A 27,727-nucleotide genomic window follows, 5' to 3' on the forward strand; every position below is an offset into this window, starting at 1 on the left:
ATATATATATACATATACATATATATAAGACAACAATTCTTCACAATAAAATATATAAAGCTTATCCTTTAAGACCACAATTCTTTAAAATAAATACATAAAAACCTTATCATTTATACAGAAGGGTACTAAGCATCTAAAGTAAATTTTTAAAAGACCTCTCATAAAATTACAATTTAAATCTCAAGGTAGGCACCAAACTCTCCAAAGTTGAACAAAATTAAGGCGATTTATAACTTTTTAAGATGTTCAAATGGTATGAGAACATAGCATTGTTGTTGATTACAGTAAAAATGAAACCTGAAATAAATTAGAAAATATAATGAGTATCAGATAACAAGCTGGTCAAAACCTCTTACCAGTTCTAATAGATTTTTCTCATTATTTGGGAGTTACAATAAAATCATAAACAGAATTAATCTAGCAGCCACAAACCACATTAACTTAAAATGATTCAGTGCAACAGGAAAATCAACGAAATAAGCAAAATTAATTTACAAAACTAATTAGCAAAATATAGTAAGATACAGTCTCCTTAAAAGTCATTCAGTTCTGAAAGGTTTTTTTTTTCTTTAAGTTTTGTCTTTTCTCTCAGTTCAAGTTCTGAGCAGGTATGGGGTGAATAGGCCATGTGGCCTGATAGTAATCACTAGTTCAAGGTTCAGACGCTAGGTCCACGTGGATGCCGATCGTGGGCTCGGGGCTAGAGAAAAGCTTAGGTCAGTTCTGTAGAAAATACCCACGTGGAGAGCTTGTGGGGGGTGCCTAAATTAGGTCTTTAGAGAAACACATGGAGGGCTAGAATGCAGGCCATTACCGGGGGGGGGGGGGGGCAATACCAAATCTTTAGCAGCAGCTGAAGAAGTTTCCAAAGATCTCAGCAAGTCAGGACTGGGTGGCAGTTAAAGCAGCAGCCGGGGGGGTCATCGCTGTTGGGTTCGGGGTTCTGGACTCCAGAAGCACCAGCGGCAGGATTGGAGAAGTGGTCTGGGACGCTTGCAGGCTTGAGGCACGGCAGGAATGGAGATCAGGTTAGGAGTCAGGAGATCAGCGGCAGAGACACACTGGCTGGGCTCTGGCATTTTAGTTTTAAAGCCAAAAGCCAGAATCGGCTGGCCTGACCTCCCAAGGTGGTTTGGGCTGGACTGGCTGGCTGAGTCCCACCTGAGGCAAAAACGTGCTGTTGCTTTTAGCAAAAGCATGGTGAGGAAAGCCACTTTCCTTTTTTAAAAAATTGCCCAAAAAAGCTGAGCAAGAGGGCCAAAAAACAGGCATGGCTCTCTTTAGGCTATCTGGAAAATTGAGAGTTCGAAATTCGACCTTCTGGTTTGCCAAACTGTTATGATTAAAAATGATGAGGACCGAGATCAAAAGGGAGAATAGTATTTTAATAAAAGCCATGCTGATAGAGATAAACTGACCACATGCCTGTAAGAAACCTATTCCAACTTCACCCTCAGCCATTTACCTTTCCTCTCTCCACTTGCTCAGGTAGCTAAAGAGAGCGGTAGCTAAAGAGCAAGTTCAAAGTCACTTCCCCCCTATTTAAAACAGTCCCTCACCTTGAATACGTCATCCAAAACAGGAAACCTATTAGGGATCACGGGAAATGTAGTTCCAAGTATCCCAAGTGATTTTAAATGACACAGCATTTATTAGGTATTTTTATTAAGCATTATTATGTGCCAGGCACTGGGCTAGTCAATAGGAATACAAATATAAGCATAAAGATATAAGCCCTAAGTTTCTTTCCTTCCTTCCTTCCTTTCTTCCTTCCTTCTTTCTTTTTTCTTTTTCTTTCTTTCTTTCTTTCTTTCTTTCTTTCTTTCTTCTTTTCTTTCTTTCTTTCTTTCTCTTTCTTTCTTTCTTTCACTAGATTTGTCTAAGTCTGAAAGGGGCACATTATTTGAAGTTTACTGTCAATTTCCTCCTGTAATTTAATAATCTTTTCTTTTGGGTATTTAAATTCTAAGTCATTTAATGTATATATATATAAAATGTTGACATTGTTTCATTATCCATGATGCCTCTAAACAAAATGTAGTCTCACTCTTTTAATTGACTACATTTAATTGAGCATGTAGTCTAATATAATGAATGCTTAACCAATTTTTTAAATTCACATGATAGATAATTCATAGATTTTGTTCCCATCCCTTATTTCAATTGGGTGTACCTTAATATGTTTCTTTTAAACATATGTCTATCACAAGGATTATTCACTATGACCAGCTAGGATTATATCAGAAATGCAAGGATAGTTTAATATTAGGAAAACCATCAGTATAATTGACCATATTAGTAATCAAACAAACAGAAATCACATGATTATCTCAATAGATGCAGAAAAGGCCTTTGGCAAAATATAACACCTATTTCAATGGAATATACTAGAAGCAAAGGAATAAAAGGGCCTTTTTCTCAAAATACTAAGTAGTATCTATTTAAAACCATCAGCAAGTATTATCTGCAATGGGTATAAGTTAGAAACCTTCCCAATAAGACCAGGAGTGAAGCAAGGATGCACATTATCACCACTATTATTTAATATAGTACTAAAAATGCTAGTGGTAGCAATTAGGAAAGAAAAAGAAATTGAAGGAATTAAAGTAGGCAATGAGGAAACTAAACTATCACTCTAACTATAACTGAGTCAGTTATGATGAGAGTAAGGTTTAAGTATTGCCTGTCACCACCCTCACCCTCCCCTTCACTGTAATAGTTTTTCATGCATCTTTAGGTGAGATAATTTACCCTATTCCACTTTTCCTTTTCTCTCAATGCAATCCTCTTTTCATCCTTTGATTTATTTTTGTATGCCATATCTTCCTAGCTTACTGCAATACCCACTGTCTATGTATATTCTTTCAAATTGCTCCAAATATCATCTTTCCACACAGGAATACATAGTTTGACTTTATTGAATCCCTCAGTATTGCTGGATGGGTGATTCTGAGTTCTAAACCTAAATCTTTAAACTTCTGGAATATCATATTTCAAGCCTTCCAATTCTTTAATGTGGAGGCTGCTAAGTCCTGTGTAATCCTGACTGTAGTTCCATGGTATTTGAATTGTTTCATTCTGGCTGTTTACAGTATTTTCTCCTTGGCTTGAGGGCTCTTGAATTTAGCTATAATATTCCTGGGAATTTTTATTTGGGGATTTATTTCCAGAGGTGATCTGTGGATTATTTTGATTTCTCTTTTACTCTTTTGTTCAAGAACGTCTGGCCAGTTTTCTTTGATAATTTCTTGTATTATGATGTCCAGGATTTTTTTTATCATGATTATGTAAGAATATAAAATTTAGATTTTTATGCTAATATGAAAGTTTAAAAGTAATATTGTGGTCACTGATTGAAAAATACTATAGCTTAAGTCAAAATGACTTTTAGTAGCTTTATTTGCAAAGAGGTAGAAAGAGAGAAAGTGGAAAAATGCAAAAAGAGGATAGAGAAATATCTATCCTACCACCCTAAGTGTTGCTCTGGTGTCTGACTCAGCCCTGGCAGGGCTCGGTAATTTTCAGCCAGAGGACCCAGTGGTGTCTTCAGCAAGGGTTCCACCAACACAGCCTTCTCCAGGAAAGGAAGGCCTCTCCAGAACCAATCTCTCCAGAAGCCAGGAAAGGTAAGCCAGCTACTTACCCAGCTCAGGATCCAGGGAAAGAGTCTCCTCCTTCAGTCCAGCTCACCAATGTTGAGTCCAAAGACTAACTCCAAAGGAGAAGTTCAAAGGAGAAGCCCAGAAGGTGAAGTCTAAAAGGCAAAGTCCTTTGGACAGGAAGTTCAGGATTTTTATAGGGTTTTTTCCACATCACTTCCTGTCCCTTCCCCACTTTACAAGAACCAATTGCATTCTTTCAATTTGCCTGGCACTACCCAAGGAGGGGGGTGGCAGTAGCCTTTGGAGGTGTGAGCTTACTCTATTAAGTGACTTGTGAATTCTTTTACTTAGTGTTAAGTAGGGGTGATTAAGGTTTTGATTGATTAATTTAAAAGTTGCTGATTGATAGACAAAGAAAGTCTAATTCACTCTTATAAATACACAGTTTATAGATAGTCCAATCATTCTTTACTCATCTCTCCTGAATCTATATTCCAGGTCAATTGTTTTTTTCAATCAGATATTTCACATTTTCTTATGCTTGTTTTTTTTCCATTCTTTTGATTTTGTTTTATTGTTTCTTTTGGCGGTTTTTTGTTTGTTTGTTTTATTGTTTCTTGAGGTCTCATAAAGTTTTTAGTTACTAGTTGTCTAATTCTAATTTTAAAGAAATTATTTTCTTCCATGAATTTTTGAACTTCCTTTTTCATTTGCCCAATTCTGCTGTTATTTTCTTCTTGCATTGTTTTCATTTTTCTTCCCTATTTTTCCTCTGCTTCTCTTAATTGATTTTTTTAAACCCTTAACTTCTGTGTATTGACTTATAGGTGGAAGAGTGGTAAGGGTAGGCAATGGGGGTCAAGTGACTTGCCCAGGGTCACACAACTGGGAAGTGTCTGAGGCCGGACTTGAACCCAGGACCTCCTGTCTCTAGGCCTGGCTCTCAATCCACTGAGCTACCCAGCTGCCCCCTCTTAATTGATTTTTGAAATCCTTTTTGAGCTCTTCCAGAACTTGAAGCTAATTCATATTTTTCCTTGCAGTTTTATCTGTGTTTGCTTTGCTTTACCTGTCCCTTTCAAGCCTTGCTCTTCTTTATCTCCATAAAATTTTTCCAATTGTTAGGTGTTTTTTATGATGTTTGCTCATTTTCCAGACTTTTTCTTGACTTTCACTTTTGTCTTAAAGGTGTGTTCTCTTCTCAGGGTAGAGAGAGCACTCTCTTAAACTTCAGCTCTTCCTTAATACTACCCTCATCTCTGTTTCTGTGTTTCTGCAAGTTTCATTTCTTCCAAAGTGATATGCTGGCCTTTGGGCTGAGAGCTCTGAAAGCCACTTCCCACTGCTGATTCAATCACCCCCTGAGATTGCTGATGCTTTCAGAGCTTAGAGCACTGTGAGCTATCCTCTGCTGGGTGCTCAAAGTCTAGCCTCAGGCTTGCACAGGGACTTTTGGTCTCACTCTGAACTTGATGAGCTCAGGACTTCCTTGCCCTGGGGCTTGTACTTTACCTTGAGTTTTGTAAGGGCTAGCTCAGACCAGGCTCACAGAAGTTAGCCTGGCTTGCTGCAAACAATCTTGTGCTGGGGTTTAGGGCCTCACTCTGAGTGTATACAGACCAGGTCTGCTGCACAGACTGCTCATGCTAGGGTTCAATTCCTCACCACAAACTTCAGCTGGGTTTCCTGGCTGGGTTTATTATGAAAATCAAATGAATGATATTTGTAAAAGTGCATTATAAATATTAACCATTATTGTTATTTTTACTGGAGCACATTTAATAGAATGGTGGACCTGGAATTAGGAAGACCTGAGTTCAAATCCACCCTCAGACACCTACAAATTGTGTTACCCTGGGCAAGTCACTTAACCTCTGCCTGTCTCAGTTTCTTTTTCTGTAAAACTGGAATAACAACAGCACCTACCTCCCATTATGAGGATCAAATGAGATAATTGCAAACACCTAACATACTGTTTAGCACTATGTATATGCTAGCTGCTACTACCTCTTCTACTACTACTATTTTTTTCAAGAGTTTCTGGCACAAATCACTTAGTGACCAACCTAATGGTAATGAGACTCTTTCTATATAACCAGGTTAGCCTTTAGATAATAGGCCTAGGTTCCCAAACTCACATTCAAAGTTGATGCTCTGATGGCATAACCTTTGAGACTCCAGGGTCAACCCCACACCAGAATGAATCATCAAGAGTGGCTGTCCCATAGACCTGATAGATCCTCTCCTTTTGTCTCCATGTCTTAGAATAATTTTCCTTCCTCCTTCAGTGATCAGTTCATGTGTGATCTCCATGGGAATTCTTCTATGATCCCCCAATTATTAATACTCTGCCCAAATTATTATTTATATGCTTATCTATTTATATGTTTTATCTCCCCAGTAAAATTTAAGCTTCTTGAGTAGAGAGACTATTTTTCTTTGTCTTTCTACCAGTTAGTGTCTTGCTCATCTATCATGTGTAAGATAAATTGATTATAATAAATCAATCAACAAACATTTATTAAGCCCCTACTATGTACTTGACTGTGCTGGACCAGATTGGATTGGGTTATTATAGGGAATCACCCGATGCTTTCTATTATATAAAATTTAAAATGTCACCATGAGTGAGGAAGTTAAAAGTTTACATTAACTTGTTTTGATTATAAGCTTAAAGTGTGGTTAGAATCAGAAACCATATGTGGTTTGCATGTGTTTTTTTCTCTTTTTTTGCTAGAGATCAGGTTGCTAGAACAAGAAGGCAGACATTTGGATGAAGATGTTCCAGCTGATGATACTTTCAGTGTTCTTCTTGGTTCTCTCCAGGACCACAGCAAAAGATGGTATGTATGTTTTTCAAATACCATAGGCATCTTTGGGTTCTTGCTTGATAAAGGGTCCAAAAGCAGGTTATAAATAGAGCATCTTGGTTTGGGCTTCTTCCTACACTCTTTTTGCCTACTCTATTCAGGTTGTTCAATTCAACAATCATTTATGAAGTTCCTACCATATCTGAAACAATGTAGATGGAGAGAGGGAGATGGAGAGAAAGGCTAATTCTAATTTTTTAGAAATTATTTACTTCCATGAGCTTTTGACTTTCCTTTTCCATTTGGCCAATTAATTCTACTTTTTGAGGAACTCTTTTTTTTCACTGAATTTTTGTACCAATGGAAACCATTGGGCTATTTCTGCTTTTTAAAGTGTTATTTTCTTCTTGCAATAGTTTTCATTTCTCTTCTCCATTTATCCTCAGCCTTTCTTATTTGATTTTTGAAATCCTTTTTGGGCTCTTCCAGATCCTGAGACCAATTCCCATTTTTCTTTGAAATTTTGCCCACTGTTGCTTTTATCTCACTGTCCCCTTCTGAGTCTGTGCCTTGCTTTTCTTAGTCTTCATCATAATTTTCTATGTCTTAAAAACATATTTGCTCATTTTCTCAGCCTTTTTTTTGACTTTTATTTTGATCTTAAAGGTGGGCTCTATTCTTAAGGTACAGGAGGCATTCTCTTAAACTTCATTTTTCCTTGCTGTTATCTTTAACTCTAGTTCTGAACTTTTACTAGTTTCAAATCTTTCAAGGTGGTATGGTGGCCTATGGACAGGGAACTCTGAAAGCCACCTCCCACTGTTGATTTAGTCTCCCCCCACGAGCTACTGATGGTTTGAAGGACTCAGGGAACTGTGAGTTACCTTGTGTTGGGCCCCAGGACCTTACCCTGGACTTGGGCATGAGCTCTGGGCCTCCCCTAGGACTTTTACCGGCTAGGCACACTGCTGATTGGCTAGCACTAGAACTTGGTCTAGGACTTACCTTTAGCTTGGGCAGCTTCAGGGCCTCACTGGCTAGGTGCATTGTAAACTGCCTTTCACCAGGACTTGAGGTCTCACTGCAGGCTTGGACAGGGGCTCTGAGTCTTCCCTTAGACTTGCACAGGCCAGGCACACCATAGACTGCCTTGTGCTTTTGACATTTGTATAAAGGATGGAAAGAGGAAGCCAGAGATCAGGGAAATAAATATGGAGGCCATAGTTGATGAGATGCTTAAGCTACAAGAGAATGGATACAAGAAATGTTATGAAAAATAGAATTTACAAGACTTGGCAGCTTATTGGATATTGGGACTAGAAAGGATAAAATCAAGAATGAATTCAGTTATAAACCTGAATGACTAAGATGATGGTGCCCAAAACAGAAATAAGGAACTTAAGAAGATGAGTAGGTTTAGAGGGGATATTAATCGATTCTCTGTGGCAATAGTTAAATTAAGGTGCCAGTGAGGCATCCAGGAGATGTCTGACAGGCACTTGCCAATTTGGCCTCAGTGGACAGCCAGGCTTGGAAACAGAAGATTCTAGGTTCATATCTGGCGTGAGACACTTCCTAGCTCTGTGACCCTGGGACAGTAACTTAACCTCAGTTGCCTAGCCCTTACCACTCTTCTGAATTGGAGCCAATATTGTATTGATTTTAGACAGAAGGTAAGTTTTTTTTAAGGTAAAGGCATTTTGATATATAGACTAGGTATGATGAGGGAGTTCATGATGAATAGTTTCAATTTTCTCAGTAAAGTGGGAGATCAGGACTTCTGCTGAGAGTGAGCATAAGTGGAAGCATAAGTTTCCAGAGAGTGTGGACAGGAGGTAATAAGGATGATAATGTTTGAGCAACCAGATCTTGGATACTTTCACCACCATCTTCTTCTACCAAGTTTAGGAAAGCAACCTGAGACTGAAACAAGAGATAAGTGTATGGTGGTATTGTTGTTGTTCTATTTTAGTCTATTTGTTGTTCTATTCTATTCAGAAAAACTAATACCCAACAGTAATTTTGTCTCCCTAAGACAACATATATTAAATTTGTTCACATTTCTGTTATGTTAATATTAAAGCCAGTAAAAGATAAGAATGTGATCAACTTTAGCAATTTCTCCTTTTTATGTGATTCATTAGTGGCAAGGGGATGAGAGTAGGGCAGTGACATCAAGAAAAAAAAATAAGAAAGAGAACATCGATTTGGTCAGAAATTGCCCTGATCTTCCTGTCCAGAGACTCTGGAACTAAATAAAATAATCTTATTGTTTTATGCATAATAACGTCCCAAAGTGGCCTAGTGGATAGAGTCATTCCTGGAGACAGGAAGTTCTAAGATGTAAGGGTTTATAAAAATGATAATAGTCATAATAATAACATCCCAAAGCAGGTTATATTCATGAATCCAAATCTGGCCTCAGACATGTCCTAGCTGTGTGACCTAGGGCAAGTCACTTAACCTCTATTGCCTAGCTAAATGATGGGCAACCTTTTGAGCTTAGTGTATCAAAATTCATCAAAAAACTGAGAATAACTTGGGTGGTGTGTCACTTCAAGAAAAAAACCATAATTTCATGATATTTATAGTTTAAATAACATACTTCTCTGTATGCGGCCGTATGAGGCTGCGTGTCCTCAAAAATGGCTATGTGTGTCTTTACTGATACGCGTGTCATAGGTTTGCCATCAGGGGCCTAGCTGTTACTGTTCTTCTGCCTTGGAATTGATACACAGTATTGATTCTAAGATGGAAGGTAAGGGTTTATGAAAATAATAATAGTAATAATAACAACATCCCAAAGCAGGTTATATGCATGAATCCAATTTTTCTCCTCAGCAAAAGGTGAGGGCTTGCTTTCTCTAGGAAAAAATTGATGTTTGTGAGGAATTGTTTGTACAAAGTTACAAGATTTTGCAAGGCTGCTCTGGGAGAGGAAGGTTTAGAATTTTCTCCTCTCAAACACAGAAGAAAAACAACTACTTGAACACATGGGCTGTTGGGGATATTATTGGGGATGTAGACACTAAACGATAACTCTAGTCCAACTATCAATAATATGGAATTAGGTCTTGATCAATGATACATGTAAAACCCAGTGGAATTGTGCGCCAGCTAAGGAGGGTTAGCGGGGCTTGGGGAGAGGGAAAGAACATGAAATATGTAAGTAAGGGAAAATATTCAAAATATTCAAAATCTCTCTCTCTGTCTCTCTGTCTCTCTGTCTCTCTCTCTCTCTGTCTCTCTGTCTCTCTCTCCCCCGCCACATCCTCCCTACCACCTTTGGAATGTGAATATTGCTAGTCATTTCAGAAATTGTTATGGTCAACCATACCTTTATCATCTGCCTGTTTTTAATAGAAATTGAAAATAATTATAAGCAAACTTTAAAGAGCACATAAACTTTTGAGTTTAACATGTATTCTCCTGAGCAGGTGAGACAGAAAGAGGCAAAATCACTATCTGGAATGAGTTGTCCAGAATGCATAATTCAATACTAACCAGTCTACCTACAAATATTTTTTGTCTAATTTTCAGGCAGCTCTCCTGGCTGTGGTATGTGGAGGTAGTGGTTGAACATCTGAGCTCCAGGGGCTGTTCAGACTCAAACAGCCCTGCCTATCAACTCTAGTCTTTCTCAAAACACAAGCACAGGGTGTCCAAGTTCATTCCTGAACCTATGTTCATTTGCTGGCTTGTGTGTCTTCTTCTCCAAGGGAAGACATGATTACTATTTAGTCAGGGGAATCAAAAAAAGAAACTGAAGGGTTCCATTTTAGCTGCTTTAAGTCCTTTAGTAGAAGAAATGCTATATTCCTTTTCATTGTTGAGAATTTTGCAGTCTTATAAAATCATCTGTAGTGTTTCTAACATCTGTAATTACCTATCATAACATCAACATGATATATCAGCCCATTTTAGAAGAAGGATGAACCCAGTGAGCCTTTACCATCACCTTAGGGTGCCATTCACAGCAAATATACATTTACCATACATGCAATAGACAAATCATAGGGGAAAACATTATATGACAGACTGTTTTGGTTACTAAAGGTCTAAATCACTGAGAGATAAAGATGAGAAAAAAATAGTCATCACTGAGCCCCAACTGCCTTTCTGATGACACAAATACAGATAAGAAACTGGTAGGGTCGATCGCTCCTTTATTTTCGACCAGTTTTTGGCACTATTTGAACAGAAATATAAGCACACTTTAAAGAGCATTTTGGATTTGCTTGTGAAGCACCATACATTGTCATTGATAGTGTTCGTTTTTGATGCTAATTAAAAAATAAGCAAATTTTAAAGAGCAGATAATATTGTCATTTACTAATCATTAACACTACCATCTAGTAAACACTGACACTGCCATCTGGTGAACATTGATCCACTTGTCCTTGCAACATCTCAAGTTAATTTGGTCACTGTAACATCATGATTTAGCCCAGTTCTCTGGTCCTGTGCTGTGATCCTGTCTATCCGTCTGTCTATCTGCCCCTGGCCATTGTCCTCAGCAGAATGACAGGCCTGAACCCTTAGAAAGTACCTGCATAGTAGGCATGGAACAAATGCTTGATTGAGAGCAGCTTGGTGGCTCAGTGAATAGAGAGTCAGGTCTGGAAACAGGAGGTCCTGGGTCCAAATCTTACCTGAGACCCTTGCTAGCTTTGTGACCTGGGCAAGTTTAGGAACTGATACTTAATTATTGATTCTAAGACAAAAGATGAGGGTTTTTTGATAGATAGATAGACAGACAGACAGACAGACAGATGTAGGTAGGTAGGTAGGTAGATAGATAGATAGATAGATAGATAGATAGATAGATAGATAGATAGATAAATGGATGGATGGATGGATGGATGGATGGATGGATGGATGGATGGATGGACAGACAGACACAGATGGACAGACACAGATGACAGACAGGTATATAGATGATAGACAGATGGATGGATGGATGGATGGACAGATAGATGCTTGATTGATCTTTAAACCTAATTTTGTGTAAGGTTAAAGCTGGCTAGCTGTATGATTACTGTATGTGAAATATTTAAACTTTAGGAATCTCTATGGCTGAGATTCTAAATAGAAAAGGGCCTCTTCCTTTTTTTTGAAATGGTTGTTGGGTTAGAATACCCAGTCTCTTCACTGCAAATGTCTATTTCTGAGTCACTGTCCATTCAAGACAGTCTTTGTACTATTGGCAGATGGTCCCTTTTATTTAGTGTCCACAGAGGTATATCTTGCTCATGAGAGATTCCAACTAGTTCACCTATAGGCAATGAGTAGTTGTGGTAAATTGTTATTATAGAGCCCCTGCCAGTCTCTGGAGCTATTCTGTAAATGAGTAAGTTGCTCAGGCTCCCCACAGCTAGTTATAGAATAGTTTTACATAGATGTATCATTTGTGTGAGATTATATATCTTTTTTGGTACTGATGATATATATATATATATATATATATATATATATCATCAGTACCAAAATTTCTTTTTTTTTGTTCGTTTTTTTTTTGTTTGTTTTTTAAACCCTTAATTTCTGTGTATTGGCTCCTTGGTGGAAGAGTGGTAGGGGCTAGGCAATGGGGGTCAAGTGACCTGCTCAGGTCACACAGCTGGGAAGTGTCTGAGGCCGGATCTGAACCTAGGACCTCCCGTCTCTAGGCCCGACTCAATCCACTGAGCTATCCAGCTGCCCCCAGTACCAAAATTTCTAAGGCAGAAGGCTATCTCTTTGTTAAAGGTCTTAGCAACATACTCCAGCATCATACCATTATTCTTCTGGGTTTAAGTTGAACCTATGTAAAGAAGCTTCTTTCAGTTTTTCTCTAAGTCAAAAAATGTGCTTTGCAGTTTCTCCACCCTTAGAGACTCCAAAGCATGTCAATAGGAAGGTGTGGCTCTTACTCAAATATCAATAGGAAATTAATAAAGGCAGCCTTCCTGGTGGGCTATATGTGTGTGTTAGGAAAGCCACATAATGACTCACTGCTCTCACTGCTTTGTTCTCATCTCAGTGTCTCTACATGTTCACCACTGCATGGTTGAAATGCTGAGGCTGTGGTCTTGATGCCAGCCAAAGAAAGCTAACACCTCCCTGAGCAATGCCTTTAGAAGTTCTTGGGCTGAATGGATCCTGGTAGGAAGCCCATGTACTGAGAAATATTCCAAGGCAGCTGGGTGGCTTAGTGAATTGAGAGCCAGGCCTAGGGGAGGTTCTGGGTTCAAATCTGGCCTCAGACCCTTCTTAGCTGTGTGACCCTGAGCAAATCACTTAACCCCCATTGCTTAGCCCTTATCAGTCTTCTGCCTTGGAACCAATATGCAGTATTGATTCTAAGATGGAAGGTAAGGGTTTAAAAAAAAAGAAAGAAATATTCTTTAGACAACACTTTAGCCATAATGAAAGCATTCTGGTTGATACATAGGTATTCCTGATCATATCATGTGAAATGGTCAGTCACCACTAATGGAATGCTTATGTTCTTACTATCTTATTCCAGAGATAAAGAAGTCAATGCAAGTAAGTTCAAAAGACTTACTAGTGCTTAAATTCTCCAAATATCTAACACAAGTTGGTAATGCCTTCTTTTGCACACAATAAGCATGTTGTTGTGAGGAAGATTAGATTAGAGTAGTTATTGATTAGGTATTAAGTACATAGCAGGAAGGAGCTGGAGCTGGGAATTCCAGGATAGAATGAGGGAGGAGGAAGTGTGTCTGTGCCCTGAGTGAGGACTCCATTAGTGGTGGGCAAAAACTGTTGCCAGCCTGGGAGACCTCAGAGCAAAGGACACCCTGCTTCCTGATTTTTCCCCTGGGATCCTGGCATCTAGCAAAAGAAGAGAAGATCAAGAGTCCTGTGCCAGGGAAGAGGTGAAGTTTGAGATCTGGTGGACAGTGCTTCAAGCAAAACCTTCTCTACCTGGTACCGGAGACAACCTTGGCTATTGGCGTCCAGAGATCATCAGTGGATTGCAGTGAGAATCCCAAAGCCACAAAAGCACTAGCTGTACTCAAGCCTGGCAGGTTCCAGGTCTGAGGCAGTTACCCAGAGACTCCATTTATAGCTCCTTGGGCCCTATTAGTTTAGATCCCTTAGATAAGAGTAGAATAAGTCCTCCCATTGCCCTGTGGTTTTATCCTTTAGATTGTAAGTATAGAAATCCTTTTCCCACCTTTTAGTCAAACATAATTAAAGCTGTTAAGTCCCTTTTACCTTGTCAGCCTGTTTCTAGACTCTGGCCTAGGGGAAGCTGAGTGGCAGTTAAGATCAACTGCCATTCCTGTGGAAATCCAGTAAATTCTGGTCTCTCCACCCTGGTCCAGTCTCTCATAAATCCTAGAGTGTGTTCCCACAAACTACTTAGTTTATTTATAATATCCCTGGTGACCCCATTACCTTTCATATATTTTCCACAATGTGTCACACTTCTTGGGGACATATATAGCTATTTGAGGCTCAGTAAAATCTGTATCTAGGGGCAGCTGGGTAGCTCAGTGGATTGAGAGCCAGGCCTAGAGACGGGAGGTCCTGGGTTCAAGTCCGGCCTCAGACACTTCCCAGCTGTGTGACCCTGGGCAAGTCACTTGACCCCCATTGCCTACCCTTACCACTCTTCCACCAATAAGTCAATACACAGAAGTTAAGGGTTTAAAATAAAATTTAAAAAAAAATTAAAAAAAAATCTGTATCTAGTTCTAGAGTTATTTCTTTAACCAAATTCATCATTGAAAGTTTTCATGGCCATGGAATGGCACAGGGTAATGCCAATTGTTTCCTGGTGCCATGTATAGGACTGGAGACAATACATAGTTGCATAGTTCTAACTTCTGCTATTGCCTGAATAGTAAGCTACTTCTAGGGGTGGCTGGATGCTCAATGGATTGAGAGACGGGAGGTCCTAGGTTCAAATCTAGCCTCAGACACTTCCTAGCTGTGTGACCCTGGGCAAGTCACTTAACCCCCATTGCCTACTCTTACCACTTTTCTCCCTTGGAGCCAATACACAGTATTGACTCCAAGATGGAAGGTTAGGGTTTAAAAAAAAAAAGAGTCAGAGCTAGAGAGAGGAGGTGTTGGATTTAAATCTGGCCTTAAACATTTCCTATTTGTGTGACCCTGGATAAGTCACTTAACCCCATTAACCTACCATTCTTTGTAGTGATTCCCAGACAGAGGGAAGAGTTTTTAAAAAATTTTTAAAAAATAGAAAATTAATTCCAGTATTTTTGAACTTGAATCCTTTGGTATCACTGACTTGCTTCCACTTTCCATAGTCCCTTGCTGATTTGCTCTCACTACTGGCCATTCACAGAAAACTAAAGCAAAGCAGGATGGTTCAAGGGAGGGAGGTGATTGGTATGTTGTATGGTTGAAGTCCCAAACCTTCAGCTTTACTATCATATACTTGTAGCCCAGCTCACTGAAGGTGAAATATAACTTTCCTTCATTCTATAGGTATTAACGAAGCTCTAAAGTTAATTGGCCTTTGAAACAGAGAATCTGCTTGCCTTTCTTAGCCACTAGCATATGCCCATCTCACAGCTGGCTAGAACTGCTACTGGAAAACTGAACACAATTTGGTGCTATTCAGAGTATGTCAGGCCCCACTTGTAACTTCTCTCCATACACATAGTCATTGAACATTTCAGTGGCAGCTCACTTCAAAGCCAGGAACTCCAATTAGTTGGGGGATACGCTCAGAATGTCAGCCAATAAATGTTTATTAAGAATCTATTATGTATGTGTCGAGCACTGGGCCACGCTCTGTGGAAGAAAGGCAAAAGTTAGTCCTTCTCTCAAGAAACTCATAGTCTAATAGGGAAGAAAGCACATAAACAGCTATGGACAAAAAAATTATATACAGAACAAACCAGAAATAACAAACAGAGAGAAAGCATTAGACATATGGGGAAATTAGGAAAGGTTTCCTAGAGAAGGCAGAATTTTAACTGACACTTCAAGGAAGTCAGGAGGGGAAAATGAGGAAACAGAGAACTTGAATTATGGAGGGCAGATGGTGAAAATGGTTGGAATCAGGAGATGGTGTGTCATGTTTGAGGAACAGGAAAGAGGCCAGTGTCAATAGATTGCAAAATATACATCAGCTGGCAAGTGCCAAGTATTTTGCTTGCATCACTTTCTTAGTACAGGACTACATGCAAGCTCTTTATATACTAGTATCTGTGTACATGATGAAAGACTCTCCTTAAGCTTATACAGGCACATTTGAAAGGCAGTTGACCAAATCATTGAAAGCCTGTTGTAGGGGTAATTAAGTTACTTAGTGGATAGAGAACCAGGCCTAGAGAAGGGAAGTCCTGGGTTCTAATCTAGCCTCAGACACTTCCTAGCTGTTTGACCCTGGGAAAGTCACTTAACCCCCATTGCCTAGCCCTTACCACTCCATGTTCATGTGTTTTTCACTGGTTTCCAAAGGACTTTGGATATCTTAAGATAACTTTAAATTTCTTGCTCTTCTTTTTTTGTATTTCTCCAGTCACTTGTGTATCAGGAAGGTCATTTGGTGGTTTAGCAATATAGTTTTTCCCCTTTAAAAAAGTATTTTGCTATTTAATATTTGATTAAATCATAAAAATACAATAGCTTCATAACTCTATACACAAACTTAAAAATTCTTAAGGAAAGCATTCATTTTTATTACATTATAATTCTGTCTAATAACTTTTCAAAACTTTGAGAATAATCCTTAAAAAGGTTTCACTTAGTGGTAGCTAAGTAGTTCAATGAATAGAGAGCCAACCTATAACTGGGAGGTCCTGGATTAAAATTTGACTCCATACTTCTTAGCTATGTGACCCTGGACAAGCCACTTAGTCCCAAGTGCCTTGCTCTTATCACATGTCTGCCTTAATACCCATACTGATTCTAAGATGGAAGGTAAGGGTTTAAAAAACAGAAAGGTTTCACTTGCTACCTGAAACTTTCAAATGTAACATTTCTAAAAAAGGAATGATTCTGCACTCTTGCAAACAAACACACACACACACACACGAAATGGCAATTAAAAAGCTAATAAACTGATTTGAAAATTATTTTTATGTTGTAAAATTCTTTACGCACTATAAATTAATTATTAAATAATACAACCCATTCACAAAATGGCTTCCTGTACCTGCTCTGGCATCTTCTGAAATATCCCTGCATATGTATGCATGACCAAGATTAGTTCCTTAATATTGTTTTATAATTTGAAGCTGTTTTATTACCTCTGTTACCTCTGAGCTCTTTTCATTCTTCCCTTACAGTAATGGAGAATTCCCAAAGTCAGATTTCATGAGATTCCTTCTAAGACTGAGGAGCCAGAAGTTTAATGATGGTCATTATCCTCCCTTGCTTCTTTTCTCCTTTAATCCCTACCTAGGCTACATGGGTAGTCAAAACACACATATATTGGGTATCAGCTTATCCTGCCAGCATCTTTTTATTTTTAATTTTATTTAATTAATTTAGATTATTTTTCCATGGTTACATGATTCATGTTTTTTCTCTCAACTCCTCCCACCCCCTTCCCATAGCCAGCGTGCAATTCCACTGAGTTTACATGTGCCATTGATCAAGACCCATTTCCATATTATTAATATTTGCATTAGGGTGATCTCTTAGCGTTTACATCCCTGATCATATCCCCATCAAACCATGTGATCAAGCAGTTGTTTTTCTTCTGTGTTTCTACTCCCACAGTTCTTTCTCTGGGTGTGGATAGCATTCTTATAAGTCCCTCAGAATTGTCCTGGGTCATTGCATTGCTGCTAATAGAGAAGTCCATTACATTCGATTTTACCACAGTGTATCTGTCTCTGTGTACAATGTTCTTCTGGTTCTGCTCCTTTCACTCTGCATCAATTCTTGAAGGTCATTCCAGTTCACATGGAATTCCTCCAGTTCTTTATTCCTTTGAGCACAATAGTATTCCATCACCAGCAGATACCACAATTTGTTCAGTCATTCCCCAATTGAAGGACATCCCTTCATTTTCCAAATTTTTACCACCACAAAGAGAGTGGCTATAAACATTTTTGTACAATTATTTTTCCTTATTATCTCTTTGGGGTATAAAACCAGCAGAGATATGGCTGGATCAGAGGGCAGGCAGTCTTTTAAAGCCCTTTGGGCATAGTTTCAAATTGCCTTCCAGAATGGCTGGATCAATTCACAACTCCACCAGATATGCATTAGTGTCCCTATTTTGCCACATCCCCTCCCACATTTATTACTTTCCTTTGCTGTCATGTTATCCAGTCTGCTAGGTGTGAGGTGATACCTCAGAGTTGTTTTGATTTGCATTTCTCTAATTATAAGATATTTAGAACACCTTTTCATGTGCTCTACCAGCATCTTGAACAGATTAGAATTGGTTGTAAATCATAGTTAGAATAGTAGCTAAGATTAATGACAGAATGAAGATCCAAAATGATCTTCAGAGGACAAAATGCTGTTGAAATTTATTCAGGTGGGACAGCTAGGTGTCTCAGTGGATTGAGAGCCAAAGCTGGAGACAGGAGGTCCTGGATTCAAATCTGGTCTCAGATACTTCCTACCTGGGTGATCTTGGGAAAGTCACTTAATCCCCGTTGCCTAATCTTTTACTACTCTTCTGTCTTAGAACCAATATACAGTATTAATTCTAAGATGGAAGGTTTTTTTGAAAAAAAGAAATTTATTCAGGATGTTTTTAATCATTAGACACTTAGTAATCATAAATGATACAATTGTCAAGGTACATTAATAAGAATAACATTTTAATGATTTTGCATGAAACTAAAATTTATTATTTATAATTTATATTTAAAATAAAAAACATGTTGGGGCAGTTTGGTCACTCAGTGGATAGAAAGCCAGGCCTAGACACAGTAGATCCTGGGTTAAAATATTACCTCAGACACTTCCTAGCTGTGTAACCCTGGGAAAGTCACTTAACCCCCAAAGAGTAATCCCTTACTACTCTGCTGCCTTGGAACAGACACTTAGTATCAATTCTAAGAAGGAAAGTGAAGGTTTAAAAATTAAAATAAATATATGTTACTATCAACAGAGTAGCAACAAAATAACACATTTGGTTGCTTTAAAAATATTTTATATAATTGTAACCATTGTGTCTATTGTTTTTATGGCTATTTTCTCAGTCAAAATCATTTGTGTCTTACCATATTTTTTGTATTCAAATTTGTTATTTGCTATAATACAAGAATATCTCATTATATTACTTTGCTATATTTCATTTTTCCATTTCCTAATCATTATACAGATTTTTTGTTTACAGGTTTTGACTATTATAAATAGGTGTTAGAAAATTTTTGTTCAAGTAGTTCTTTCCCCCCATCTCAATAAAGTCATAGGACCTGGGGAAAGAGAAGGAATAAGCATTTTTGTAGCTCCTACTATGTGCTAGGCACTGTGCTAAGCTCTTTTCCTAAATACCATCTTGTTTGATCCTCACAACATCTCTGAAAAGTAAGTGCTGTCATTATTCTAATTTTACATTTGAGGAACCTGAGGCAAACAGAGACTAACGTGACTTGCCCAGGAGCTAGATATGAACTCAAGTCTTTGTCGCTATAGGAAAAGCACTTGATCCACTATGTCACCAGCTGCCTTGCAATAATCCCTAGTAATAATAATAATAATAGTAATAATAATTTATAACATGCTTTAAGGTTTACAAAGTACCTTACAAATATTGTGTTATTTTGTCCTTACAATAATTCTGGGAGATAGGTATTATTATTATCCCCATTTTACAGATGAGGAACTGAGGCAGGCAGAGATTAAATAGTTTGCCCAGGACTACACAGCTAATAAATGTCTAAGACTATATTTGAACTCAGTTCTCTATTAGTAGGAGCATGTGGTATGAACATTTTTTAAAGTTCCTATTGTATAACACCAAATTGCTTTCCAGAAAAGTTATCACAATTCATAGCTCAATAAACAGCATGATAAAGTTTCTCTTTCTTCACCAGTCTACCAAAATGAATTTGATCATTCTTTCCTATCTTGGCCAAGTTAAAAGATACATGGTGACACCCAGACATCTAATTTTCACTCCCTCTGTTTACATGAAAAATCATATATTTTTTCTGGTTGACCATTGAACTATCTGTTCATTTCCTTTGACAATTTATCTATTATGCTAGGGAACGAGTCTCACTAATAAATAGTTATGAATTTCTTATAAATTTTAGATGTCATATTTTTAAAAATATTTATAGCAAAGAATCTTAGTATGCAGGCACATGTACACAACACACATGCACGCACACACACACACACACACGCGCACGCGCACACACACTCTTTATCCTGGCTACATTGCTTCCATTTCCCAGGCAACTATTACTATTTTTAATTGTTTGTTTTGACAAAAAGGAATACAACTTTTCTTATAAATGTTCTAATTTCAACTTTAACATGTATACACAATGACTTTCCAGTTCCTTTATTTAATTTATATTATATATTTAATTATATATTATATAGTATATAATATAATATTATTTACTTTATTTACAAAAAATTCTACCTGCATTCTCCCATATATAACCTTCCCCTTGAGATAGGAACATTCTTCAAAGATTGCCAACTCTCCACACTCCACCCTCTTTGCTTTCATTCTTTTCTCTCATAATTTTATGCATATTATTATACTCATTATTAATTTATTCCTTTTATTCCTCCAGCTTCATTTCTCCTCCCTAGCCTCCCATGCCCATTTGTTTCATTCAGTTAAAATGGCTATTGTTTTATTATCTTCTTCTGGTGGCTACATTTCTATAGACCAACTAGTGAGTCATAAATTCTTATCTTGATATAACATCTCAGTCTGTGGTCTTGGTGGTTTTGTCTATTTAAAACTGTGTAAAACTGTTCAAGTTAACATCAATTATTAAATAACCACCTTTTGTTTTGGAAATGCATTCATAACTTTATCAGTTAAGTACTATAGCCTTTAACTTTTTAATATATCATTGAAAATTATTTTCTCATTTCTTATTTATGTGGGGAAATCATGCAATTAGACTTACTGCTTTTTGAGAAGATGCTTTTGTTCTTGGATTACTGTAAAGTCACATCCTTGTCACTACAGACTTTAAACTTGAAAATTATTTGTCTAGATGATTTGAATTTGGGGTTCATTTGTTGTTATTTTGTGAAAATCTGCAATCTGATCCTCTTTTTCAATATTTCTAGAAATTTTTCCCACATCATTTCCTGAAACAGTGATGTCAGTTTCTTCTCCTCTTCATGGTTTTTGAGAAGTCTGACAATTCTTAAATTTTCCCCTCCTTGTTTGGTTACTTAGAATCTGTCCCTTTTCCCTAGGTTGATCCCAATTCTTTTTCTAGATGCACAGTTTTACGAGATCATATTTTCTTCCTTTTCATGTTGTTTTCTATTGAAATAAATCTCTTCTTCTTTGAGTCTATTGTTTTGTTCATAATTATTGTGGACAATGGATAGCTCTATACTATTAACTTTCATCATCTAACTTGGAGGTTTTAGTTCTCTATTGAACTTAAAATGATCAAATAACATGATATTATTTTTTAAAATCAGTACTGGGTCATGTAACATCTGGATTAAGAAAATAATAGTTCCACTGGTCAGATTGCATAACAGAAAATTAGAATATTTAAAACAGAATAATCTCTTATAATTTTTTATTGTTGCTATTTTATGTTACATTAGTTCTTGAATATAGCTTAACCCTCCTTCCCCTATTCAATGAGTCATCTCTGACTAAATTTAAGATTTAAGAAAATAAAGAAAAAGAGCAGTTCAAAATAACCATCTAGTAAATTGACCATATATATAATAGCACATGCAATATTCCACAGATATAATTCCCACATCAGCTACAAAATAAATAAAGTACATTTTGGCCATTAAAAAAAAAAGAAATATTTTAAGGTCTTCCCACTCCCATCACCCTTCTAATAATTGATGGTTTGCGATTAGATTCTGCATTCAGGACAGCTAGGTGGCACAGTGCACCAGTCCTGGAGCCAGGAAAACCTAAGTTCAAATCCAGCCTCAGATACTTAGTAGCCATATGACCCTGAGCAAGTCACTTAACCCTGCTTGTCTCAGTTTCTTCATGTAAAATGAGCTGAAAAAGGAAATGGCAAACCACTCTAGTATCTTTGCTGAGAAAACCTCAGTTAGGGTCATGAAGAGTTGGACACGACTGAAAAAGGGCTGAAAAATAACATAGTGATATTAATCTAGAAATGGGTAGACTTAAGGTTCCCATCACCTTATTCTAATATATCTCTAACATAGGATCAAGTGACATTGTGATTGCAGTAATCAACTGATCAATAAGTATTTGCTAAGGACCTAATATTTAAGAAAGGAAACACAATGCAATGTAGAAAACACTGACTAAACCTAGAATTCATAGAACTTGGATTCAAATCCTGACTCTGATACTACCTATGTGAACTTGAATAAGTCTCTTAGATTCCCTGAACCTCTCTGGTTCATTTTAGAGATTTGATTTTTCTCATGATTTAGAGTTTTATTTTTCTCATATGTAAAATGAGGGGGCTAGACTAGGTGGTCTCCGAGGTTCCTTACAATTTTAGATCTCTGGTCCTATGATATTATGTGCCAAGTTCTGTGTTAGGTGCTGAGATACAAAGGCAAAAAAGCCCTCAAGGAGCTTATATTCTATTGGGGAAACCATAGATAGATAGATAGATAGATAGATAGATAGATAGATAGATACATACATACATACATACATACATACATACATACATACATACATACACATATGCATACATACACATATGCATACATACACATATGCATACATATATACATATATGGAAAGAGACACACAAAGAAGAGAGAGGAGAAAGAAAAAAGAGAGAAGGGTGAGAGAAAGAGAAGAGAAATAAAAATGATAGAAGAGAGAAAGAGAGGAGAAAGAAAAAAGAAAGAGAAGAGAGAAAGAAAAAGAAAGGAGGGAAAAAGGTGGGGAGGGAGGAAGAGAGAGAGAAGAGGATATGAGGAAGGCAATGCATTCCACATAAAAACAGAAATATGAGGAGTATTTTATATAAGAACCAACAAGAAGGCCAATTTGGCTGGATTACACTGCATGAAAGCTATAAAGGATAATAAGGCTAGAAACAAAGTTTAGAGTCAGATTGTGAAGGACTTTAAATGCCAGATAGAGATTGTTATGGCACTGACACTAAGACAAACAAAACATTCAACTCAATAGGAATGACTTCTTTGTCTCTTCTTTTTAGAAGTGATACAATTTCCCCCACTCATAAAGGCTCAAGAAGGGGACACAATCAATATCACCTGTTTAGCCAGTGGAAAATTACATGGGCTCTACCTGAGGCGACTTACTGTCATGAGAATGAAAGTGATATATCTCTCAGAAAATGAATTCATCACAGCAATGAATTACAAGAATCGTACCAGCATCTCTGGGCCCTTGAGCAATCTGATGGTCACAATAACCAATGTACAACTGAATGACACTGATGTCTATATCTGCGAAGGCATAATGATTCGTGAAAACCTCCAGGGAAACGGCACCATAGTAGTGGTAACAGGTACCCAATTCTGCTCATACTTCAGAGAAATGAATACCACTCCTCAAGCCTTTGCTTATGCTGTATACTTCTTCTGCTCTCTGTTTGCCTTAGTCCCATTCTTCCTTTCATGAAGAACTACACTAGTCCTTAGAAATCCACTCAAAGTCCTCCCTAGGGGGCAGCTAAGTAGCTCTAAGCCAGGCTTAGAGACAGGAGGTCCTAGGTTCAAATCTGCCTTCAGACACTTCCTAGCTGTGTGATCCTGGTCAAGTCACTTCACCTTGTTGGCCTCAGTTTCTTAATCTTTAAAATGATTTTGGCTTTGGGCACAGTCAATTTAAGTTACAAGGACAACCCAAAAAGCTAGTGAAAATTTGGTACTGTAGCTCAGGAGGAAAATCTATAGTTAGAAATTGTCCATTCTCATAGAGGGAAAAATTGAAGTCATAGAAGTGGATGAAATAACAAAGGAAAAAGCATAGAGGAAGAAGAGACCAAAGATAGAGCTTTGATGGAAACCCACATTTAGAAGGTAAGAAGTACAAATAGAACTAATAAAGAAAGAATAGTCAAGAGGAGAGTAACCACAAGTGCGCAATGTAGTGGCAGCAAAGGAGAAGAAAGATTGATGCAGATAAGTGTTGTGGAGACCTGAAGAAGACTGAGGACTCTGGGAGACACAAAGATGAATAAGACATTGTCCCTTACCTCAGGGAGCTTAAAATCTTAAACAAATAAAGCAGTGATACTTACAAAGTAAAATGTAGCAAAAAGAGCCACATGAGTAGTATAGAGATTTGTGGGGTTCAGGGGAAGGAGAGCCTACTCCAAGATGAAAGGCAGATGACCTAAAACCAGACCCCATACAGACAAGGAGCTCCCAAATGGAAGTGATCAGGGTCTAAGAGGTGTTTAACTATCAGTAAGGAGTAAAATAAGTTAAGGAACAGTCGGGAGTAATGGCCTGGGCAAGTTCCAATGCTGTCACAAATCCTTTATGATGGTATTGATTCATGGTAGAGCCTGGCCCAAGTTCATCTCCATTGATTTTCCGTAGGATGGATGCAGGGCCCAGAATCACAAAATGTAAGAACTAAGAGGCACCTTAGAAATGCTCTTTTCTAACACTCACTTTACAGATTTGAGGAAATGAAAGGCTCAGAGACATTTTTTTTTTATCCTGGGACTCCAGGAGCATAGGGCCACAACCAGTAGGCAATGGGTCACACAGTCGCTCAGGGTCACCCAGCTGGGAAGTGTCTGAGCCCAGGTTTGAACCTAGGACCTTTCGTCTCTAGGCCTGGCTCTCAATCCACTGAGCTAGCCCAGCTGCCCCTACTTTAGGTTGCAGTTTCTTTAGCAGATGTAGTTTTTACAGGGTGGGGTTGCTAGCCCCACGCCCAACCCTCCTCCTTTTTCATCCGGGCTAGGGACCGTCCCTGGCCCAGGAGTGGTAAGGGTGGGCAATAGGGGTCAAGTGACTTGCCCAAGGTCACACAGCTGGAAGTGTCCGAGGCCGGACTTGAACCTAGGACCTCCAGTCTCTAGGCCTGGCTCTCAATCCACTGAGCCACCCAGCTGCCCCATCAGAGACATTAGGCAACATATAATCAATCACACAGTTAATAAGTGACAGAGTTGGGATTTGAACTCCAGACACACTGTATCTACAATGTTTTTTCTACTACTTAGGAAAATGGAGGCTTTGCCAAATTAAATGATTCTCCCAATTCACAATTAGGGACACAAAGGTATCAGCCCTTTCTTTTTCAGTACTCCCCAGATATCTGTGGTACCCACCTGAAGCTTGTCAGAAACCTGCAATTCACTCTTTACCATTTTCTCTTCCCAGAAAAAAAATGGAAACAAGAGGTTGGGGGGGAAAATGGAAATAAGAATCTTCAGGTATATCCATATACATACCCAATCATGATGGTGCTATTTTTCGCCTTTGGACTGGCCCTGGGACCACTGTATATGAAGATGAAGAAACTGGTAAGTTAACCAGACCCATTTCTTGTCTTGTGCCCTTTTATTTGCCTCTTTCCCCACCTAAAAGGCTGAGCTTCTCCCAAAAGCACAGAAGAAAGAAGAGATAACGTGAGATAAAAAAAATGTTTGGAAATCCCAAATACCATCACGTTATTTTTTGTTGGGCTCCTTAGAGCAGAGGTCCCAAAATGAAATGTCTCTGGAGCACTTAGATCAGAAGCAGTATTGGTTGGGAAGAGCAGGTCGTGTAGTGGGGAAGGAAGGAGTAGAGTTTAGGAATCATTGGTAAAATAGCCATAAACCCTGAAACACAGAAAATAGCTATAGACAGGACATACAATAAGAGGATGTAGATTTCCAAAGATTCATTGTCAAAGACATTTTGGGGAATACTCTTTGGCTGCATAGGATCTTGCTTTCATGATTAGAGAGAAAGCTAGGAAATTTGTTCCATACTAGTGTCTTAGCTTCTTTCTCTAACTTTGTCAGAGACCTTAAACCCCTAAACTAAAATCTCTAAAAATTCTCAGTAGGAGAATCTCAGTAAAAACCAGGAGACACAGGAGAAAATAGGAAGTTAAATTGTATTTCCAGAGTAGAGACAAATCTCAAGCTCAGCTCTGACAAGACTGTAATGTCAGTCACTGACAGACTCCAAGTCTCTTGCGTGTGTGTAAATGCATATAGGTATATATAAAGAGTATGTATAGATATGTATGGTGCATGTGTGTTTTGTGCATATGCATACATATGGATAGTGTGTATGTGTAGTATATATGTGTATACATACTGGGTCCAGGTCTAGGTCTACCCATGACATAGGCTCTGAAGATCTTTGGAAGACTAGGTGCCTCAGTGAATTGAGAGCCAGGCTTAGAGACAGAAGATCCTGGATTCAAATTTGGTCTCAGATACTTTCTAAGTGTATGATCCTGGACAAGTCACTTAACCCCCATTGAAAAGCCCTTACCATTCTTCTGCCTTGGAACCAATACACAGAATTGATACTAAGATGGAAGATGAGGGTTTTAAAAAGAGAGAGATTAGAGATCTTGTCCTCACTCAGCTCCTTCCTAGGGGTTCATCCTTAGACAGATTACTTCCTATGTCCATACAATGGACTTAATCAAAACTTACATATCTGTAGCACTTTAAAGTTTGCAAAGCATTTTCCATACATGTGCATCTCATTTGATCCTCCCAACTACTCTATTAGGTGGGTGCTATTATTATTCCTGTTTTTACAAATGATGAAATTGAGACTCAAAAAATGCCAGCAGGTCAGTTTATCTAGAACAGACAGTGTAAAAAGGAGTTACATGCAACAAGCCTAGAAAGACAGTTCAATCCAGACTGTGAAGACCTTTCAGGGTCAGAGGAGTTTGTATTATATTCTAGAGACATTAAGAAACCAATGAAATTGTTCAATCTGCTGAGTAATTGGCTTAGCTCTTTCAGTGTTGGGAATATCATCTTAGCAGTGTGGAGGATAGACTGGAGAAGGAAGAGGTAGGATACAGGAAGACAATTAAACTATAGCAAAAATCCAGGTAAAAGGTGACAAGAACCTAAATTAGAGCTGATGTATAGCGATATACAAGATGTTGGGGGTGAGGGAGTAGAAAGGACATGGTGACAAAAAAATTAGATATGAGAGCGAAAAATATAGGATTTCAAATCTGACTAGAGGAATAATGGAGTGGACTGCTAGGTGGCTGAGTAGATAGAGAGCCAGGGCAAGAAAAGGAAGGTCCTAGGTTCAAATCTGACCTTAGACACTTCCTAGCTGTGTGACTCTGGATATGTCATTTAACTCTCCATTGCCTATCCTTTAATGCTTCTACCTTGGAACCAATACACAATGTTGATTCTAAGAGGGAAGTAAAGGGTTAAAAGAAAAGAATAGTGGTACCTTCTACAGAATTAAGAAAGTTAGAAGGAAGGAAGGGGTTCCAGAGCAAGATGAGAAATTCTTTTTTGGACATGTTGAGTGTGTCATGCCTATAGGACATCTTTTAGTGCTCATTCTATGATCCCAGATGTGTCAGAAATAGAATTTGAACCTGGAATCAGGTCTCCTCACTGCCTCTCTTTAGAAACACAAGATGTTATTGTGGAATGAAAAAATAGCGACAATAACAACAGATCTCTACTAGTTAGTGTTTTATTTCTGAGAAAATGTCTGATCTAGTCCTGAGGAGAATGCTTAGCCTACAGAGGGAGAGCTGAGGCCCTCAAATTGAACTAGAAATAGGAAAATAGAAATAAGAAAAACTGCTTTTGTTTTCCAGAGAAAGAAGTTCAATTTAAGAAGGACTCAGAATCCCTTGAATAGCGTATATGAAGACATGTCCTACACCATTCATCGCAACACTATGTGCCAGGATAATGAGTACAATTGACCAGCCTCAAAATGGAGATCAAGCAAGGTACTCCTACAGAAAGAACATTTTCCCTCCCCCATTCTGTAACTTCTTTCTGCTGTAGAAGAAGAAAACAGCCATCACAAATCATCCAAAGATAAAGGAGATCAAGTTGTTTAATGGATGATAAATTTCACGGAATTAGAAATAGAAGAGAGCTGGTCCAGTATATACCAATCTACTCCCATCCCATTTTATTCCCTTTAGTCATTTGCCCCTACCCCAATCTGAAGTGGGGAAAAATCTCTTCTCACTTTGTATTTTTACCCTCTTTCAGTCCCAAACCATTCACTTACAGACTTGGGCATGAA

At 38.1% G+C, this 27,727-nt stretch overlaps 1 protein-coding gene across 1 annotated transcript; it reads left to right on the forward strand.

The window, feature by feature from the left end:
* Nucleotides 1-6,384: 6,384 nt before the first annotated feature.
* CD7 (CD7 molecule) lies at nucleotides 6,385-27,448 on the forward strand. Its single transcript, XM_044677152.1, has 4 exons — nucleotides 6,385-6,448; nucleotides 22,705-23,019; nucleotides 24,854-24,996; nucleotides 27,285-27,448. The coding sequence occupies exons 1-4, from the start codon at nucleotides 6,385-6,387 to the stop codon at nucleotides 27,393-27,395; spliced, it is 633 nt and encodes a 210-aa protein (XP_044533087.1). The 3' UTR covers nucleotides 27,396-27,448.
* The last annotated feature ends 279 nt before the right edge of the window (nucleotides 27,449-27,727 follow it).

This window comes from Gracilinanus agilis, chromosome 4 (assembly GCF_016433145.1).
Source record: "Gracilinanus agilis isolate LMUSP501 chromosome 4, AgileGrace, whole genome shotgun sequence".
Lineage (NCBI taxonomy): Eukaryota > Metazoa > Chordata > Mammalia > Didelphimorphia > Didelphidae > Gracilinanus > Gracilinanus agilis.

Bases quoted from the DNA above. Each gene is read 5' to 3' on its own strand.
- CD7 (XM_044677152.1), top strand. From the start codon at position 6,385: ATGTTCCAGCTGATGATACTTTCAGTGTTCTTCTTGGTTCTCTCCAGG. The intron at 6,449-22,704 runs GTATGTATGTTT...TCTTCTTTTTAG, and splicing joins CAGGACCACAGCAAAAGATG to AAGTGATACAATTTCCCCCA. The intron at 23,020-24,853 runs GTACCCAATTCT...TTCTCTTCCCAG, and splicing joins CACCATAGTAGTGGTAACAG to AAAAAAAATGGAAACAAGAG.